Raw genomic sequence first — 18592 nt, 5'->3', positions numbered from 1 at the left:
TCACAATATATCGAATTACAAGTTCCTTTGCTTAAATGCATGGTGTTACCGTAGCAACAGCTTATGAACATTGGAAACTGCATATCCCATGATTCATTTCAGTGCAAACAACATGAAGAAATATGTTTTTTGCTAGAATTCTTGGGATTATGACGGAAATAATTCACCCCAATATGTTGTCAAGGTATTTTAAAAGCAGAAATATGTCCTATCTTTAATTATATCAGCCTCTCCAAAATATCGCAATAAATATCGTACCGTGAGATGCACATCGTGATACGGAGAGATTTGGATATCGTTACATCCCTGTTACATAGTGTAATTTTTTAAAAGCTGCTTAATTTTTAATCCGTACTTAGAAGTGGTGCATAACTTTTCTGGTGGAGGATCCATTAATTGTTTCTTTCCATGGAGACGTTATTGCTTTGTCTGGAATGCTTCACAGTATGGCATTAAACCTTTCTATCATCATGGAGACCAACCCAGACCATAGTTACAGGTCATATCTGTGGAAAGGCAAGCCAGTTCACAGTCAAAATGCCAGTTTTTCTTGGTATTTTTGAGCTACAAAACCAACTGTAATTTAATAAGTACAAGATAGTGCTGTTTAATGTCATATTATGGAACATTTCAAACAGACGAGTGACGTTTTTCTAGGACTTTTTGAGCAATTCAGCCACCTGTAATTGAATAAGTGTAAGTTAGATTTGTTTATTGTCATATTGTGGAACAATGGAAGCTGAGCAATGACATATCCATAGAAACAAGAAGGTGACTGAAACCGAAAAGTTACATAGTGCACCTTTAATAGGGAGTTATACAGCCAATCTTAAGGAAAAAAAGAGAGAGATTAGAATTTGAAGTAGGGAATTTGACCATTTTGTGTTAAATTGTTCTCGTTAAAAGTCTGCATTGCTTATGTACAGGAAAGTAACATTGACATTTGTTTTTAATAAGATAAAATAAACCTGACTAACCAAAAAGTCACATAGTGCACCTTTAAGTCCTCAACCAAGCACCACCATATTGAAGTTCCAGTCATTCTGAGCTGAGCCCCTTTTCCATCTGAAGCCGCGACGGTGCAGTGTCTTCTGCTCGGTGAAGTATGTCTGTGTGTGAGTGTGTGCTCTACTCACCTCAATGATCCCCTCTGTCTCTCTCGGCTCGATACAGACAGTCTGACCCGGCCACGTCGATAAAGCACTGGCAGCTGTTATGGCATCAAATGGGATTATCAATATAAAGAATTATCGAGCATTTTCTCTTTTCTGCGTGTAAAAAAAAAGTCATAATGTCTTTTATTTAATCAAAATGTCAATAAAAGTAAATTGAGCCAAGTTAGAAAGTACTGACCCTGTCCCAACGCTCAACCAGGTCTGAAATTTGACTTAAAGGTGCACTGCGTAACTTTTCTGGTGGATGGTCTGCTACCTGCTTGTCTCCATAGTATTTCTTCAGCTGGAATGTTACACAGTTTGGCATTAAACTGATCTATTTTGCATCATATTCTTTAATTGTTCACAAATACCTTGGAAAACTTGCATTCTTATTATGAGAATGCTCGCTGCTCCACAGATCTGACCTGGATATCTGCCTGATCTCCTTAAAGATGGAAAAGTTGAATTCCATACTGTTGAACATTGCGGGTGAAGCGATGTGACAAGCATGTGGCCTGAAAAGTTACATGGTGAAGCTTTAAGAGAAAAAAAAACAGGAGCTAAACAGTCCTTGAAAACGTATCTGAACAAACCCTTTATTTTGATTTAATTTTATTTTTGTAAGTCTGGTATCAATAAATGTAGTAGGGTTGTATAAAAATGAGTTTTGCAGTCGCTCAGTCGACTAAAATTTATAATCGAACATTACGTTACTCTGTGATCTGCAAAATACACCAACTGCATGTGAGTGTGTGCAGAAATTGCTATTTAGACATTAAAGTACTAGGAAAAGGTGTACTTATATGGAAAGGCAGACTAAACACAGGATTCACTCCCAAATCTTCCACTAACCCAATCCCTACCTTCTTCCTTTCTTCTGTTGTGTATGTAAAACCTTAAAAACTAATCAGCTAATAAAATTTTGTTTAACTAAGGTACAGTAATCAGCTGGAAAGTCCCCCTAGGCTGGAAAGTCCCCCTGAATTGTACGCTTTATGAAACTAAGTTAGTTCATCTATATACATATAAAAAACAAAAACAACAACATTTTTTTCATTATATGTATTGTATTAATTACACACACAAGTCTGAGTGTTTTTTGAACAAATTCTGAAGCTTTCAAAGTTTCTTGTGTTGTGCTACCTATAAATTATGTTCATGACAAGCAGGTAAGAAAATAATTTAAATTTTTTTCCAAATCAACACTTACAGATGCTATAGGACATGGGGAACAAGAAAAAATATTTAAAACTTCTGCGAGCAAATGAGGATTATATTGATATTACATAATGAAAAAATGTGTACAGCTTGACGTAAACAAGGCCCGACATTTGGTCTCACTACATTCACATTTAATTTTATTATTGTATAGAATGCTGATTTTCTAACTCAATACATCACATACTAAAGGCCGGCAAGAAGATCCCCCCTCTCCAAAAAGAAGGGGACGCCCGAAGGGAGGAAGGGAACGTTCCCGCTGAAAGAATGGGACGCTCGAGCTGAGACTTTCAAGCCGGGGGACGCTCGAGCCGGTATTCCTAAGGCACCATCGAAACAACAAAACGTCTCAAAGCCTACAGCTCTATAATGTCCCTCGGAACAGTAAAACCAGCAGATAAAAATATATGAGTCCAAGTGTCCCCTGATTTCAACTTCCCACATCCACTTACTTACACTGCGTGGGTTGTATTGTTTTGAACCCTGACTTAAAATTCATTTCTTGAAAGTGTCGAGGGAAATTACAGTGAGGTTAATGGACTGTGACATTTGTGAGATTGCTTAATGGTCAGATTTGTGCTGGCTTTCATTAGCGCAATTGTTCCTCATTGCCTTTTTTACCTCATAATTTTGATTAAGACTGCTAAAATGTACAATATTTCTGGTTAAAACCTTCTGTTTGTTACTATAGCAATCTGCCCACACATGCTCAGAAACTACCATGGGGGGTATAAAGAAAATCAGCTTTGCGGGGCTGTGGACATAAAGGCTGACTAACTACACCCCTAAGACCGCCACTTGTGACATTACATAAGAGACTATATTTGATAATTACTTTAAATGGATAATTTTCTTACAGGAGCTCGCGATGTGAAATATAAAAACCATGATTGAGTTGTGCAAAGTACCTCACACTGACTACTTTTTATTACTTTCGCAATAATCATATATATTTGAAAATAGCTGTCAATTCTGTATGGCAATAAAAGGTACCCAACTGGGGATATTACGTAATTTTGCCCATTTAAATGACAGCAGAAAAGAGTGATTTCTTGCAGTAGCTGAACTAGTCCCTATAAAGTAATACGTGTTAATAACTATAAAAGAAGAAAATGGTACGTGATCATTTCTTCAGTCTTCAGTCAGATAGTCCCCCTCACGCCTTTGTTCTCATACTTCACACTTGAAAAGCTGCAAAAAGCACTACCCGTATATTACAATGTCCATTTCCCCATTCTGTTCTGAAATAGACGCAGGTACTATGCGATTTCGAGTGCAGCCAATACTTCTCACAGCTACACTTAGAGTATATAGTATAGAAATATACAGAACAAGCTTAACTTCAGTTCCCTCTGCGCCGGGGTATATTTTAGTTTGATTGCAGTAGTTGTCGCGCGTTATTGTTGTCCAATGGGGTTCCGTGAAATAATACAAGTTGCGTTGTGTTTTTGGACAGAAATGGGTAGATTAGAGTCATAAAATTGTCCAAGAAAGAGTAGTACTTAGGGAAACTACTACTCAAGTAAATTATTGTATTTCCTGTACACCACTTGTAATATTTGATTAACTTAAAGGTGCACTATTAGGGATGTAACAATAACTGAAATATCGTGATATTGTATCGTCAAAAGTCTCACAATAATATCGTGCGGCATCGCAATATATCGAATGACAAGTTTCTTTGCTTAAATGCATGGTTTTATAGTAGCAACACCATATAAACATCAAAAACTACATATCCCATGATTCATTTCAACGCAAACAACATGAAGAAATGTTTTTTACTTAAATTCTTGGGATTATAATGGGAATAATTCACACCAAATTCTTGTCAAGGTATTTTAAAAGCAAAAAAGTGTCCTACAATTATATTAGCGTCTCCAAAATATTGCAATAAATATCGTACCGTGAGACGTATATCGTGATTATATCGTATCGAGAGATTTGGATATCGTGGAAGGAGTGTATGTTTGAGCTAGACGTCTGCGCAGGACAGAATTTTCAGCCTCGCTCCCGCAAAGAACTGCAATTTTCAATCCCGCTCCCGCCCGCATCTGCGATATTTTGTCCCACTCCCACCTGCAAGTCCCGCAGGATGGGAACATTTGCTTTCTTAAGCTCTATCAAACACGGAGAAGCGAAAGAAATTGGGCTGCGTATGGGAGGAGGCGTGGTGGGCAGCCCGGTGGCATGGTTAAGTCCTGACTAAATCCTGTTTTAGTCCTGGTTTTAGACCTGTTTTTAGACCCGGTTTAGTCCTGCTTTACTTCTGGTTTAGTTCTGGTTTAGTGGCGCAGCTCGCACGACCTACAGAACGTACATTTGAATATCGTCACATGCCTATGCTAGATGGATGTGTTCAATGTCATACCATGGAATATTCCAGGCAAAGCAATTACATCTCCATGGAGACAAGCAGGTGATGGACCCTCCACCAGAAAAGCTGCGCAATGCAACTTTGATATCTCTATCTCTCATAATGCTCATAATGTGGTATTTTCTAAAGATAAACCACAAAAACACGAAAAAGAACAAAACAAAATCATATCTGAAGGAGCAGGAAATGGAAATGTTCATATATCAGTCAACATTAGGGATCGGACAAGACAAAATTTGCACGACACAAGACGAGATAGGGACGAGACAAGATTTTGAAATAATTACCGTATTTTTCTGACTATAAGTCACAGGACCACCCAAACCATAAAAAAAAGTGTGACTTATAGTCCAAAAAATACACTAATAACAATGGAATCAATTCACAATTTTGGTCACATGGTTTTTAATTGATTTAGGTTTTCATATTGTAAATGTATTTTATGTGTTGATATAGTTAATTTACTTAATTTTTATTATTTAAACTACTAAACTAAAACTGGACCTGCTCCTTTCTTATCTGTGTCCTCCAATTTCTGTTCAGTATTGTCGGCATAAACTTTTGTCACTGTAAACTTATTCACAGTGGGAAAAGTAATCAAAACTTTTAATCTAATAAGTAAGTATTGTCAAATATATTACTAAAGTAAAAGTATGTCTGAAAACTACTCCAACAAATACAATTTTAAGTTATGATACAAGTTAATCAAGTAAATGCCACTGAGTTATAACTGTGAATTTCAGTTTGATAATGCACCAATTTAAAAACTATCATTTTCCTTGTATTATTATTTGACTTGGTTGTGCATGTAGTAAAGTGTAAAGTGCTTTCTCTTCTTTTCTACCAAATCTAAAGCTCTACTAAGAAAACATACCACCTCATTTTCACACCTTTACGGAAGTCCCAATAGCTTAAACTCAACTGCTAATAGTAGTCGTTTGTAAGTCAATAGAGATTAGCTTTTAGTGTTGCATCCGAACGACTTCACCTCAAAAGCTCAGCAGGTGACAAGTCGGCTTGGAGTCATCCTACACTCATCCCCTCCCCCCGTAAAACGACCACTCCCTTTTAGTCGCCTACACACACATACTGCAGTGACACTCGTCTAACTTGGAAAATGGTAAATGGCAAATAGTTGTTGAAACGGATGGGTTTTAATGTTTTAACGAATTTTTACAGACCGATATGCGGGCAAGTAAATCAGGACAACACCAGGACAACACGAGGACTAAACCAGGACTGCACAAGGACTGCACGAGGACGACACCAGGACGACACTAGGTCTAAACCAGGACTAATCTTCGACTTGAGAGAAAACCCCGATCTTACGGAGCAGGGTGTCAGCAAAGAGCAATCGGGCAACGGCTGCGCTTAGCCTCATGGTGCGCGGAGCTCTGCGCCGGTCCTTTTACCTGCAGTCACCCAACGGTCTACATGGGCGCACCTCTGGGCCCGTCCTGACACTCGGTCCTGGATTAGTTCTCATTTTTGTCCTGTTTAGTCCTGGTTTAGCCCTGTTTTAGTCCCAGTTTAGTCTTGGTTTAGTCCTCCTGGTTCAGTCCTGGGATCAGTCCTAGGTTAGTCCTGGGTTATTAATGGTTTAGTCTTGTTTTAGTCCTGGTTTATTCCTAATTTAGCCCTGTTTTATTCATAGTTCAGTCCTGGTTTATTCCTCCTGGTTCAGTCCTGGGATCAGTCCTGGGATCAGTCCTAGGTTAGTCCTAGGTTAGTCCTGGGTTAGTCCTGGGTTAGTCCTGGGTTAGTCCTGGGTTAGCCCTGTTTTAGTCTTAGTTCAGTCCTGGTTTAGTCCTCCTGGTTCAGTCCTGGGATCAGTCCTGGATCACTCCTAGGATAGTCCTAGGTTAGTCTTGGGTTAGTCCTGGGTTAGTCCTGGGTTAGTCCTGGGTTAGTCCTGGGTTAGCCCTGTTTTAGTCTTAGTTCAGTCCTGGTTTAGTCCTCCTGGTTCAGTCCTGGGATCGGTCCTAGGTTAGTCCTGGTTCAGTCCTGGTTTAATCCTGGTTCAGTCTTGGTTCAGTCCGTGGCATGTGCGGCACAAAAGTCCAGCATCTTGCTCAGTGTTACTTCTGCTCAGTAAATAAAGTCTGTGAAGTCGAGTCGCGTCTCTGAATTCGTATTCGTACTGAAGTGATCGTAATTCTTGAAGGGCACGGACGGGTAACGGGGGTCGAATGTTAACAGGTTAATGGATTTAACTTTGACATAAACACGGGTTAACGGGCGAGTGCGGTGCTGTATTGAGTGGGTGCGGGCGGGTGCGGGTCTCCAAAAATGGACCTGTGCAGGACTCACAGTAGTGGAACAAGTAGAAAATTTGAAGCAGAGCAGACATGTTCTCTGTCCACAACTCCACAAAGTGCTTACCTTCTGCATGTTTTTCACAAACAAAATAGTCCGTATTGACTTGTACGTCTGTTGGTGTCGCCTTGTTTGTTTCGGTTCCTTTGGGCCCTTCACCTTTGGCTTCCCACAAACCTTAATACTGCTCTGTGATTGATCCACCCGCCTGATCCCCCTTACAGCAAAAAAGCAAAATGTGGAAATGTGGGCAGTCTACGTGATTGTATATTGTCCAGTTCTACAATTTTTCTTTTGTTATGTCATGTTACACCTGTATGTTTCGATTGCCTCGAGCCAAATTTCACCACGAAGAGACGAAAAAAATGACAAACATGAAACCTGAAGACCTTCCGGTGTCTCTCCTCCCCGCCGGGTTCGATAAAACGAAGCGCTCTGTCACAGCTTTTGGTGCATCTCTCGTTTGGCACGATACTGCTCCTCCATTTGTCTCAGTTCATTGGAGCAAGACGCAGCTGACTTCCTCCGTTTTTAATTGCCTGTGTGCTCATTAAAATCAGAGAAGATGATTTTCTTAAAGGTGGGAGAAAAAAATAGAAGCGTGGCTCAGGGCATCAGGTGCAAAATAAAGGAGTAAAGGAATGGAGAGAATTAGGCAAAAGGAGTGGTGGAGATTCGGAAGGGTCTGGTATGTGACCCCTGTCCGAGTTAATAAGCAGCAAAGACGAGGGAGAAGAGAGGAAGTGGTTTCTCTTCTGTGGAAAGACTTTAAGGATAAACAAAGGTGAGATGTTCTGGTAGTATTGTAGAGTCTGATTTTTAAGATTAATCACAATTTGAATGGGGACAATTCACAAATCTACAAAAAATTTTTTTTAATACGTATACAATTTTCTCAATATTAAAATATAAAAATGCGTTTATCTTAAAGGTGCGTTGTGTAACTTTTCCGGTGGAGGGTCTGTCAAATGGTTTTGTCCATGGAGATGTTATTGCTTTGCCTGGAATATTTCACAGTATGGCATTAAACATTTATATCTTCATGGAGGCCAAACCAGACCAAGTTACAGGTCAGATCTGTGGAGATGCGACCCCACTCACAGTCAGAATAATACCTATAATAATTTTTTTTTAAAAAGGTCAGTTTTTTGAGCAATAAAATCACCTCTAGTTGAATAAATGTAAGGTAGACCTGTTTAATGTCACACTGTGGAACATTCCAGGCAGAGCAATGACAAATCCATATATATACATATATACAAACAGGTGACGGACCCAAAAAGTTACATAATGCACGTTTTAAATGCTATACGCCAAGCACATTTAAAATAGGGGTGTAAGAAAAATTTGATTCAGTGATATATATTGATACTTTGCACAATTCTCGAATCAATTTTTAAAAATAATATGTTTCACAAAAAATAATTCATTACATTCACTGATCTTATGATTTTAAACATTTATAAATTATATTTTGTACAACTGTGTTCTCATGAAGGTGAAGGTGACAGTATTATTAGAAGCAATTATGGATAAATTCTTATAGTATCGTGATATGTCATGATGTATTGAATTGTGACATGTATTGTATCGTCAGACTTAAGGCAATGCACACTCATAATTTAAAGTCTTTGAAAATGTTTACAGAAGTATTACTTGTGGATTTCACTCACTCAAAAAGCAATTGCACTGATTGTGGTCAGTTCAAATGCAATACTTATCTTACTCTTACTCATCGTAATTTAAGGTGTAGCATGATGACGTAATCCCTCGTTTATCAAGGAGTGGTCAATGGAACTAAAGGTTTCAGATGATGACTAGAGACCGACTGATTTGTGTTTTTTTCATGGCAATTGCTGATACCGATGACTGATAAGCTCTGCCGATATTCTTGAGCTGATATGTAAAGATATGTTGTTTATTTTCCTCAATTTGTGTAATTAAAATATACTAAAAATCCCACACCCACATCCTTTTTTTTTTTTAATATGTCATGCCATTTTCTCATTTCACTAAAGTGTTCAAACAAAGCTTTATGGGTATTTTTAGGCAGCAAGTTGACCAAAACAAGATATCAGTGTGTGTAAATTTTTTGGTCGTGGGTTCGTCACCTGCTTGTTTCCATGGATATGCCATTGCTCTGCCTGGAATGTTCCACAGTATGACATTAAACAGCTCGACCTTACATTTATTCAATCACAGGCGGTTTTCTAGCTCAAATACACCTACAAAAAAACCCAAAAAGCAGAGATTCTGACTATGAGCGGGGTCGCCTCTCCACAGATCTGACCTGTAACTTGGTCTTGTTTGGTCTCCATAAAGATAGAAAGGTTTAAACCATATTGTGAAACTTTCCAGACAAAGCAATAACATCTTTGTGACGAAAACCATTCACTTTCACGGCCCCTCCACCAGAAAAGTTCCACAGTGCACCTTTAAACCCAATAGCTGATACGCTAAAAAGTGCAAATATCGATATAACGCTCTGTCTTTAACGACTACCTCTGAAACTACTTCCCAAACAGCCTATATAACTATTTGCCGATTCATGACAAATTGTAAGAAGCCAGACAATTCTTCAGTCTGCAGTTAACAAAGCATTTTATTTTCCTCTCTATTGCTTCTCATTTTTCTCTGGTGTCATTATGTAACCCGATCTGTAGCATCCCAGCTTTACTACGGCCGTGTTGTGGTTTCGCTGATGACCGCACAGGCCTCAGTTGTCGCCCCGGGGACCTTTTGCATTGATAAACTGTTGACACAAATGGACATCACATCTCAGTTAAACAGCACTGGGAGTCTGAAGCTTTGGCCTGCCCTGTTATGATTAGTGGTCTGTGTATTGCCTCTAGAGGGTTTCACTTATAACATGTACTTCAGAGTGTATTTTACAGCGTTTACTGAACCAACATTGAAATCTCCTGTTTTCTCTCTTTACAGTTCGTCTGACAAGTCTCTGCCTTGGCGAGTACCAGGTAGGTTCATTTAAACTCTGTGTTGATCTATACTGTGTAGATGCAAGATTTTACATTACATTGTTTTCTGATCTACACTACCGGTCAAAAGTTTTAGAACACCCTAATTTTTCCAGTTATTTATTGGAATTGAAGTCATGCAAGTCCAATGAAGAGCTTGAAATGGTACAAAGGTAAATACTGAACAGCCAGAGGTTAAAAATAAGATAAAAAATACAAAACACAAGTCCAAGCTCTGCCAAAACTACCTCAGGAAAAAAGAACAAGATGGTAAAGCTTGAAAACATGAAGTGTCGAGGGCAGTCTCCAGACTTAAACCCCATCGAGCTGGTTTTGGGATGAACTGGACAGAAAAGTAAAAGCCAAACAACCTACAAGTGCCACACATTTATGGGAACTTCTGCAACAGACTTGGGATGAACTTTCTGAAGAATATTTGTGGTTCAGCTGTTATATCTGCTAAAGGTGGACACTTTCATGAATCAAAAGTTTAGAATACATTTTGGTCGACAGTAAACGGTAAAAAACTGTAAAAAGTGTGGTGTTCTAAAAGGTTTGACCATTTTGAGTGTATGTTATAATGTTTTGTTTCATTCACACATGTTTAACACACAAACCCTGCATATTCCACTTTGTGATGTCATGTGGTGATACAGGAAGTGCTCCACTGTGTTTTTAAACTCCATACACCTTCACTAGAATCATTTGGATGATTTCAGACCTGGAATTTCCAAATTCAGTTAAACAAAAGGTGTTTTTCTAAGACCACCTGTAATTGAATAATGTAAGACAAAGCTGTTCAATATCATACTGTGGAACATTCTTAAGCAGGGCCGTGACGAGAACCAGCTGGAAAGTCCCGAAGCTGGAAAGTCCCCCTGAATTGTACCTTTTATTAACTAATTTAGTTAATCTATATACATAAAAACATTTTTGTCATTATATATTGTACACACACAAGTTACAATATAGCTCAACACATTTCATACAAAAAAAAAACATGCTAAAATTATGTGGTCTCAACTGTGCCGTAACTATTTCAGGAAAAGTGATTCTGAATTATTTTTGAACAAATTCTGTAACTTTCTACGTTTCTTGCATTGTGCTGCTTACAAATTATGTTCATGGCAGGTAAGGAAATAATTAGTTTTTCTTCCCAAATCAACAGCTATAAGTTATATAATCAACAGATGCTATAAGACATGGGGAACAAGAAAAAATTATAAAAAATATGATTTCATAGTAAACTTCTGCGAGCAAATGAGGATTATATTGATATTACAAACTGAAACTATGTCTGCCACTTCGGGAAGGTCAGTAAAATAACATAAACAAGGCCGTCATTTGGTCTCACTACATTCACATTAAATTTTTTAATTATATAGATTGCTGATTTTCTAACTCAATACATCACATACTAAAGGCCGGCTCGAACGCCCCCCCTCTCCCGGGTACAGCAGCCGCCCAAGAAAAGGGGGCGCCTGGAGGGAGGAGGGGGACGTTCAAGCTGAGAGAATTTGACGCTCGAGCTGGGACTTTAAAGCCAGGAGGACATTCGCCATGACATATCCATAGAAACAAGAAGCTGACAGGCCCTGAACCAAAAAATTACATAGTACCCCTTTAAGCCTGTGTACTAAAACATACTTTAATTTCTCACTCTTCTACTTTCTTCTAACTTACCAGTCTCAAACATTTAGTCACTTTTAAAATATGCACTCCCCCCGCTTCCTCTGCTGTTCATGTATGACATATCACCTCGCATAAATAACTTGATTTTACGAGCCCTTAATGGCCGTATCAAACTTTTACAGTGCATCTCTGTAATCATTACTCACATGAAACAAGTCTCCTCGGACACATCCTCGCGTGAATATTTATCTTTGCTATTTGCGCTCCAAAACCACCGGCCCAGTCGACTGGGATTACCGCTGGACCCCCTTCGCTCTCTGATTGCCCATAGCTTGCATCCTTCAAAGATCTTCAGTCAAAGTGAGATAATGAATTGAATTTACTATGTATTTCATGGCTTATTAATTGCGTTTTCAGAATTCGCTCCGTGGCCATTAATCTTTTATTGTCAGCGCTGTCAAAACGGCCTGCGGGGGGCGATAGCTGTACATATGCACAGGGAATATTAACACAACATTGGTTTCTCATTTGTTTCCGCATCGCATTTCATTAGAGAGAGCTAATCACGATCACGAGTTTGTTTAGTATTGATTCGGCGTTGTCCCGGCGATGATAAACGATGTACTTAGCCTCCATTAGAAAGTGTTGGGGCGAAGTGTTATTGGCCTTATGAGCAGCTGGATGCGTGAGTGAGGGAGATAGACGCGTTGCCGTGGAAACCGAGCTTTTAGCCCCAGGAAATGTCAATGCAGTCACACCTCATGACCACCGCGGGCAGGGACAGGACGTACTGCAGTCACACTCCGGTTCAGTGTTTGTCGTTTTGTGTTTTTTAGGTTTTCTTCACATCACTGCTTCCTCCTATCACCTCTCAAAAACACACTCCGTACTCGGAAAGTTACAAGTACAACCTTGCGAGTTAAAATTAAAGTGGTAAATACAGCCTTAAAGGGCCAATTTCACACTATTTTCTGATCTATTGTTTGTTAAAATGTTGTTTCCTCGTCCAAAACAGACCCGGAGTTGTGTTTTGTTTCATTCACACACATAAAACCTGCATATTTAGGCTGAGTTTTTCTCTCAAACAGAAAACGCTCATGAGATAATGTAAATCATTTTGATGTTTTCAACTCTGTGACCTGCCAATCTCTGAATTAAAAGTAAAACATTTGCTGTTAACTCGAAAACTATCACTTCATGGCATCACAAGTTGGAACAGAGCGTTTTGAAATATCGTGGTATCGTCAAAGTTTCTCACAATAACACCCTGGACCGTCACAATATATAAAATTACAAGTCTCTTTGCTTAAATTAAGAGAGAAATTAAGAGTTATGGTGCAGCAATAGCAAAAAAAAAAGACAGGGGACTACATAGACCATGATCCTTTGCTCCATTTCGGTGTAGACTACAAGAAGAAATAAGTTCTAAGCACTTTTAAGTCTTAGTTCTTTGAATTAAGTCTTGTCAAGGCATTTTAAGAGGAAAAAGTCACATATTAACAGTTTTAGATGTTTAGCCTTGACAAAATATCACAATAAATATCGTACCATTAGATGTATATCGTGAAAATATCGTACTAAGAGATTTGGATATTGTTACATCCCTAATCATGAGCCTCCGAACCATATCGTGAGCTTTCCCACGATATCGCAGTAAATATCGTACCGTGAGGTTCATACCGTGACGATATCGTATCGTGAGACTTGGATATCGTTACACCCTACTAATAACACATGATTACTCAAACGTGTGAGTGAAACAAAACACAACTCTAGGTACGTTTTTGAGGTGGTAACAACATTAAAACATGGCTTAAAGCTCATAAGTGTCAATTTTGTGTAATATAGGACCTTTCATTTCTTTTTTTTCTTTTTTTATATATATATATTTATTAAGGAGTCACAATATAATCATAGATTTACAAATCACAATTATTTTTCCTTTTAGATTTTTCTTATTTTCAAAAGGGAAAACACCATCTTAATAATAAATACCAAATCCAAATATTATCAAAATTGAAGCAAAGGCAAACGGACCTTTCATTTCTAACAATATTGAGATTAGGGTCGTCCAAGAGTGTCGAAAAGTAGAAACTAATCAAAATTAAAACTAGATATTCATTTGAGCAGGTATCAAAAAAAGCAAGACGGGTATCAAAGGTATCAGCAAGACAGAAATGAACCTTTCCTGAGTAGCTTTAGAATAATCTTAAACTGTATCAGAGCTAGTATTGGCATTGCCTTTGTGTATCTGAGCAAAACACTTCCTTCTAAGTTATACCAGAACCAAAGGGTCTATATCGCTGCTGTTTCATTTGGTAGACTTGCTCTTTTTTACATCTGTACTTCACCGTTTTTACAGACCACATCAAGTCATTTACGGATTCAATTTCCCATGGAGTTAAAGTTAAATAAGCAGATTATGAAAGCAGTTAGCCGTTTTTCTCTCTTCCAAATGTCTCCAAGTCTGATCATTAAATGCACTGGCATTTAAGCAGTGGAGTCACACATTTTAGTGGCAATAATGTGCAGCCACACTGTTTTGAAGGCGGCCATCTTTTCTCCGAGCGTGATGAACAGAATGCTGTCTTCGCCTCCGGTTCTCTCTGCTTTTTGTGCCCCATTTTGGCTTTTTTGGCACATCGTTTATCAAAGCGGGTCAGGGCCCAGTGTAAAGTCCCTATGGTCCTAAGTGATGGTTGTAAACATCAGAGGAGAAATGCAGAACTTTAGTAAAGCTATATCAACATTTGGTTTCCAGCAAATACATGTTTAAAAATGCAGAAATGGCCTTTGGACTATTAAACAACTTTATGCTGGTTTTGAAATACGAAACAGCATGCAAATGAGTTCAACAGCAATATTAAAACTTTGCTATAAACAATACTAATGCTTTAAGGGCCCATATTATACTATTTTTCTGTTATAATATTTCCTCCTCACAAACAAACCTGGAGTTGTGTTTTATTTCATTCACACATGTTTAACACACAAACTCTGTATATCTAGGATTTTCTCTCAAACAGAAAACACTCTGTTCCACCTTGTGATGTCATGTGGTGATACAGGAAGTGCTCCAGTGTGTTTTTAACTCCATTCACCTTCACTAGAACACGGATCTATTAAAATTGCTTGTTTGTAGCTGCTCCAGTTGACGTAGTAGCCGCTCACGGGTAGCCTGATTCATCAGCCGGTTTCACTTTGTAGAAACCGTCTGACCTCGCAGTATTAGAATTCATTCACTCGACAGTAGGCTGGTACTTTTTTTACTTAACCAATCGCTGCTATTTGGTTGTGACATATGTAATGTGCTGCTAACGGGGCTAACTGTTATATTAGACTTTTCCCAAATCCTGTAGGAAGAAGGGCAATAACATCTTTCCATTTGATAAAATTCACCAAACATGCTCTTTGTTCCGGCTTTAAATAATCAATCTCGGGAATCGTACAGAATGTATGGCTCTTTGCTGATTGGCTGGTGCCTGAACTCGCACTTATGGGGCTCTTGCGAACCGTCTAGTGTATTCTGATTCCTGACCTAGTCGCTGGAGCGAAATGAAATTGAGAGGAGGTACAAGGTTGCGCCAGCCTGGTTAACTCACTGGTACTTCAGTGGAAAAAAATCCCCTGGGCTGAGAATGGATTTTTGTCATAGAGCGCAATGTAATCACAAACTGCTCATGTTCGGCTGACAGGGGACCCACAACTTTTAAAAAATGACGGATTTTGTGGCGATTTTTACCTATTTTTAGATCATAAACTTTTTCTCAGCTCAAAATCCTTCAGTTGTCTTTAAAAAAAACGCTTTATAATTGTTAGTTCCAGCTCCACTCTGCTCCTCTCGCTCTGATTGGTCAAAGTGATCGTGTGATAAAGGGAGAAAAGAGCACAACTGCACATGCTCAATCGGCCCAGAGTCACCAGAAGTACCTCACCGGGCTAAAGGGGAATCTGGAATCATGTGCCATTGAGCTCGGCCCATTGACTTGAACGAGTGGCCATTCTGAAACCCCGGGGCTTGGACTAGAATCATTTGGATGATTTGGTAAATTTAGCTGTTACCTTGAAAACTACAGCTTCATGACATCAGAAGGTGGAGCAGAGCATTTTGAGCTTTGGAGATGTAGACAGACTAATAATAAAGTGTTACTCAGACATGTGTGAATGAAACAAAACACAACTCCAGCTCTGTTTTTTTATGTTTTTGATGCCGTAACAACACGATAACATGTCTTAAAGCTCACAAGAGTCCTTTTTGCATAATGTTTGTGCAGAGGTTCCGCTAATATAGACTCTGGCAGCGTAACTCTAGATCCCTTCACTTCAAACTTATCCCATTTTAAACAGTGCTTTAGAAGTCCCAAAGCGCTGATGGCGGATGGCAGCTTGTCAAACACACTAGGCCTTTTTGTAAACACATTTTAGCAACAGGTCTTTTCCAGGGGTCAGACGGGTTCTTCACGGGGTCCTGCTATTATTCTCACTGAGACTCGAAGACATTACTGAGGCATTACCGAGGACTCATGACTTAGACTTATTGTAATAACGAAGAGAAGTGGTGTAATAAATTCTAAATAAGCAGCAGAAATGGCAAGAAACTGATGTCAATAAAGCATAATTATATAAATGCACATGTACAACGATAAGTCCATATAGTAGTTATTGTGACAGGCCTATTACCGAGGCCTGGTACTGCCGTGTGGGTCTGCGTATTCCAGCCTGTTTACGGCGCATTGTTGTGATGTCGAGATGCTGGTCATGCTTAACCAGATTGTGAGGCTTTCAGTGCACGGACATTAGGGAGTGAATTCAGAGCTGTTTTTCACACTTGTTGTAATGCATGGGTAAAAAGGTTTAGCGCTGTACAATGTTAAGCTAATGTTTACGTTTTGGTGTGTGATAAACCACTGACCAGCAGACCAGGGGAAAATCTTAATGGGAAAAATCATATGTATCCCATTAAATTTACTTGAAATTACAATGTTAAACTTGTATTGCATAGTTTTGACTAGTTTAATTTAGTTAATAGAGCTGGGATCATTAAGAAGTTGCCGATATGATACCAACCTGGATAAAGTGCACTTTCGATTCAATACGATAAATTCAAATTGGTTCGATACGTTTCAATACAAAATAAAAGCTAAATTAAGTCTTTGTTAAACCACTTTTTGTGCAAAGTTCATATGAAACATGCCCATTTTAATCATCAAAACAGTGAAAATGTCAAATGTGTTGCATTAACAAGTTTCCTTCTTCTGAACAAGCAACAAAACAGTAGCGCTGTAACAAAATAATTTTGTAAAATATACCAAAAAATACTCTTGCCGATATATCAATACAGCAGCCCACAATATTGATACTGTATCATCACATTAAGCGACATGATATATCGATATTTCAGTATTTTTGCACACCCCTACCTATTAACTAAATTAAAGTAGTCAAAAGTATGAAATACAAGTTTAATATTGTAAATTAAATATGAAACGTGCTATCTAGACAAATAGCAAAGTAAGACATTTGCACTCAAGTCTTCTATCCCAAAGAAAAATCCTATTTGCGGAAAATGGCTGTTTAAACAAATGAGAGAAACTAAAGTCTTATCTAGCCAGCACATGTCTAACCAAGATACATACTGTGAGTAAAAGTGATTTTAGTCATGAAGGCAGTAAAATGTTTTGCAGTGAAGTTGCACCATCACAAATCTCACAAGATAAAATTGTCACAAGACTGTGCACATGTGAGTTCCACAAAAGCATTGCAAGAATTACAGCAAAAGTAATAAAAATTGTGCGGGGAAAAAATGGGGAAAAAAGTGTACCACATGATTTATTTCTTGTAAATATGTAAAAATTCTCCAAGGTTCATTATTTATAATTTTAACACATGAGAGAACACATGAAAATTTATGGAGCCACCCAGCCTTGTGTCTTATTTTGTCATGTGGGAATTCTGTCTCATCCTATTCTTACAAAATAATACAACATTATTATAGATTACGTATATCAGGGTTCCCACGGTCATGGAAATCCTAGAAAAGTCATGGAAAGTGAAAATGTCCTTTTCCAGGCCTGGAAAAATTACAGAATTTTAGCATCTCTTTCATGCAACTACACTGTTCTGTTAAGTTCTCATTAGACTGTTATGATTATTTCCGAACGTGTGCGCCTTTTGTTTAAAGGAGACGACAATAAATGCACTGACAGTATTTTGAAGGTTAAAAAAACTATAAAACCAAACCATAAGGTGAGTGGAAAGGGTTAACATTTCAGATTTAGCCCTAAAAGTTTGCTCAGTTCTACATATGTAAGATCTCGTAAAGTCATGGAAAATTCACTTTAGGTCCTGAAAAAGTCATGGAAAAGTTTATAAATTTTGAACCCTGAGGTATGGCATTACATAATAAACCATAATAATAAACATAATAATAAAACTAACACAATTTCCAACCATTCCAAAAGATTTAATATGGCAATGTCCAGCTCAACTTGAAAGCATTGGTCATAATAATGTACAGTAATATCCATTTCCATACTGTGCTGTGAAATGTGCTCTAATTTAGGATTCCTAAATTAGCCGGGCACTAAAACATAATGACTCGCTGCTGCACAAAAGCAAAACTAATGTAGCAGAAAATATCATCTGTTATTGTTTTCTCTCAACTCCAGAACTGACGCTGGTAATGGCTATTTAAATATTCCCCTTTGATGAGAGAGCTGTAATTTTTGGAGACGCGAAACTCTTCCTCGTTTTCTGACTGCCTTGTTTTCCTCTGTCTCCCCAGATGCCTCCACCTCGGGGGATGCCAAATCTCGGATGACTGACAGCTCCCAGTCGCCTAGCTACCGCATCAGGCCCGAGTCGGAGCAGGTGTCTCTGTACTCCCCGGAGCAGTCCTCTCTCCATGAAAGTGAGGG

General features: G+C 38.5%; 1 protein-coding gene across 4 annotated transcripts in view; it reads left to right on the top strand.

Annotated features, from left to right (window-relative positions):
* The window catches only part of LOC110166534 (plakophilin-4), a 223403-nt gene that overhangs the window by 96979 nt on the left and 107832 nt on the right, over positions 1-18592 (top strand). For 3 of the 4 annotated variants that reach the window (XM_020931788.2, XM_020931785.2, XM_020931789.2), the window contains 2 exons: positions 10009-10043; positions 18460-18591. In XM_020931788.2, the coding sequence (XP_020787447.1) occupies positions 10009-10043; positions 18460-18591 (167 nt within the window). The remainder of the gene's footprint in view (positions 1-10008; positions 10044-18459; position 18592) is intronic. The other variant, XM_020931786.2, reaches the window with a different exon arrangement.

The sequence above is a fragment of the Boleophthalmus pectinirostris genome, unplaced genomic scaffold (assembly GCF_026225935.1).
Source record: "Boleophthalmus pectinirostris isolate CB_2022bp ecotype Guang Dong unplaced genomic scaffold, ASM2622593v1 HiC_scaffold_1, whole genome shotgun sequence".
In the NCBI taxonomy this organism is placed as follows: domain Eukaryota; kingdom Metazoa; phylum Chordata; class Actinopteri; order Gobiiformes; family Gobiidae; genus Boleophthalmus; species Boleophthalmus pectinirostris.
This window is presented reverse-complemented; position numbering and strand designations above follow the sequence as displayed.